Here is a 2,420-nt window from a genome sequence, read left to right as displayed (position 1 = left end):
AAACAGAATCAACCACCAGATGCCAAAATGTCCCTCAGGGAAAGGTGATAGAAGGACGGAAGATGGAAGACAAGCACCAAGCTCTCAAAAGTAATCATTGCCTAAAAGGATGCGAGACAGCCCCCTTAATTCTAGAAAATTCTGAAGCCCAAGACTTTGAGCAGAAGACAAGGAAAACAATGATTTTCCATACTAAACAAAAATTCATTAATGTCCCCTTATCAAGCAGACACTTACATATCTTTCCAAGACTATACAAACTCAAGAAGACAATTTTGCTGAAAGCAGAAGGGGCAAGTCAGTAAATGCGGCCTGCATGCTTTACCATAAGACCCTTCTTTCATCATCTGCAAGAATGTCAAAACAGGAGCTCTTTGATCTTGGGGATAGAAGTACAGACAATTTTACAACAATCAAACAGTCACAGACCAGTACGATTAGGTCTTCATTTTTGAGCCAGATGTACAGGATTCGTACGTCTCACTCCTGTTTTTTGTTGTCTTTGCAGACCGTGCAAGAGAAAAAGGTCAAACTAGGGAAGACAAAGCTACTCAGAAGACAAGTAAAAACTTGTCCAAGAGCTCCATGAGCTACCTATGCTAGCTGCTAACAGAGGAGCTCTTCCAATTTGAGGCAAGTTCAAGTTTGTAGGCAAATAATAAGCACAGAAACCTCCTTCCTCTTCTGTTTATCGCGAGAGACGCATTTCACAATGCAAACGAAACTTGAACAAGCTCAAATGTAGTTGCCTTTCCTTAACACCTTCTCGATCTTCTCAGCTTTCTCGTAATGTGCATTGGTTATGGGCCCGACCGGGAAGGCTGTAATCTCGATAGTTAAGTGTGGAGTGGGAAGTTCATCAAACAGAGCCCTTACATTGTGGCAACAGACGCTCTCTGCATGAGCGTTTTCACGTCGAATTTGACAACCCTACAATTCAGAGCAAGAGGGGCATCAGCTGCCACATCTGCTAAGCTAAGTTAACTCTTTTATAGAAGGGCATAGGGTAGGCCAGCCTACCTTGTGCGAAGTAGCATCTCTGAAACTGTCATCATCTGAAAGAAGAGAACTAATCGAATTCAGAAGGCGACGACCTTCCGCTTTTGAAGGGACACGATATTTTCTCTTTAACGTCCCTTTCGTCGTCGTTTGCCACCTGACCCTCACTTTCTTAAGCTCCTTTGCGTGCTCGGCTTCTGGACTCGCAAAAAGAATTACTCAAAAAGGGAACCTTCCAGATCCAGCCGATTGGCTTCAAGGACAGCATGACCCAAAACACAAGCGGCTCATTGTTTAGCCTTACCTTGATCCTTTTGCAAGAAGCGTGCAAGCCATTGGGGAGGCCACTCGTCCTCTACGACGACAATACAGCAGGGATTCTTAGCACGCGCGGTCACTCTTGCATTGATCAGATAGAGAGGTTCAACGAACAGCAGAGCTCACCTTCCGGTAAAGAAGCAGCAGATGGCGGGCGACCTGCGATGCCCACCTGCAAAAGGGCATAAAACACGCAAGTCCGAGCGGCCCAGAGGACGGGAGTTTCGAGGAGGGAAGCCCTCACAGAAGCGCGAGGGGCAGGGCAACGGGGCAGGGGCAGAGGCAAAGGGCGGAGAAAGGGCAGGGAGGAGTGGCCCTGGTGCCATGGGCGAGGCCACCACGACGGGCAAGGCCACCATGACGGCTGCTGCTGCTGCATCATCACCATCATCTTCTTCTTCACCAAAAAAAAAAAACACTTCGGAAAAGGAAGCGATAAGGTTCCACTAGTTCATCCTTTCAAGTGTTGATGAAGGTTCCCTCAACCTCACAACTCGGTCTGTGGTAAAGAGAAATCCAATGTGCTTGACAAGACAGGAAGATGCCTTGGCCAAGAAACTACAAGGAGCTTCTCTCCCCTAGTAGATGAAGTGGCTCGTAAGATTCTACATGTCGCCCGTCAAAGGAGGAGGAGCACAAAGCGGTATGAGTCGAGAAAAAAAGAAGCATAGTTAGACGACATTAAGCCCTAGCAGAGTAGGTTATGGCCTATGAGTATGAGATCCCTACTAATGACTACACGGTACGATTTCTTCTCGAAGAATTCTTTCTCATTCAGTGTGTTTCTAAGGCCTTGTTAAACACTTTGATTAGACAGTCTTTTGTCTTTGTGGGTGCTGCAATGCTGGCGGTTCCATGGAGATCTTCATTTAATGTGGACGAATTCCTAGTTTCATGATTGCCAAGCATGGGTGGATTTTCCTACTATTTGCAACTTGGTTGGGGGATTCTATGGAGCATTTCGTTGCATCTTTGGGAAAGGTTTTACTTCATCCCCCTATTAGATCCCCGGTGCATCTCAAGAAGACTTGGATTCTCTTGGATATAGAATGCGATGTACCTGACTTAGTCGAAATCAAGCTTCCTATTTGCCTGATCATCCC

At 46.2% G+C, this 2,420-nt stretch overlaps 1 protein-coding gene across 1 annotated transcript; it reads right to left on the bottom strand.

The window, feature by feature from the left end:
• Window positions 1–236: 236 nt before the first annotated feature.
• LOC147894853 (6,7-dimethyl-8-ribityllumazine synthase) lies at window positions 237–1,855 on the bottom strand. The gene is made up of 4 exons (XM_087384993.1): window positions 1,444–1,855; window positions 1,304–1,354; window positions 1,021–1,196; window positions 237–930 (listed from the first exon to the last, which is right to left on the bottom strand). Exons 1-4 carry the CDS (start codon window positions 1,706–1,708, stop codon window positions 736–738), a joined length of 687 nt encoding a protein of 228 aa, XP_087241119.1. The 5' UTR covers window positions 1,709–1,855; the 3' UTR covers window positions 237–735.
• Between the last annotated feature and the right edge of the window lie 565 nt (window positions 1,856–2,420).

Source organism: Dipteris shenzhenensis, chromosome 14 (genome assembly GCF_047967505.1).
Source record: "Dipteris shenzhenensis isolate YYH24624 ecotype China chromosome 14, Dip_SZ_1.0, whole genome shotgun sequence".
In the NCBI taxonomy this organism is placed as follows: Eukaryota; Viridiplantae; Streptophyta; class Polypodiopsida; order Gleicheniales; family Dipteridaceae; genus Dipteris; species Dipteris shenzhenensis.
The sequence above is the reverse complement of the archived record's forward strand: the minus strand, read 5'-3'. Positions and strand labels throughout refer to the sequence as shown.

Excerpts from the sequence above, each read along its gene's own strand:
- LOC147894853 (XM_087384993.1), bottom strand. The coding sequence starts at position 1,708 with ATGATGGTGATGATGCAGCAGCAGCAGCCGTCATGGTGGCCTTGCCCG. Across the intron at positions 1,355-1,443 it reads TGCTGCTTCTTTACCGGAAG|AGGACGAGTGGCCTCCCCAA; the intron begins GTGAGCTCTGCT and ends TTGTCGTCGTAG. Across the intron at positions 1,197-1,303 it reads CTTCTTGCAAAAGGATCAAG|AAGCCGAGCACGCAAAGGAG; the intron begins GTAAGGCTAAAC and ends TTGCGAGTCCAG.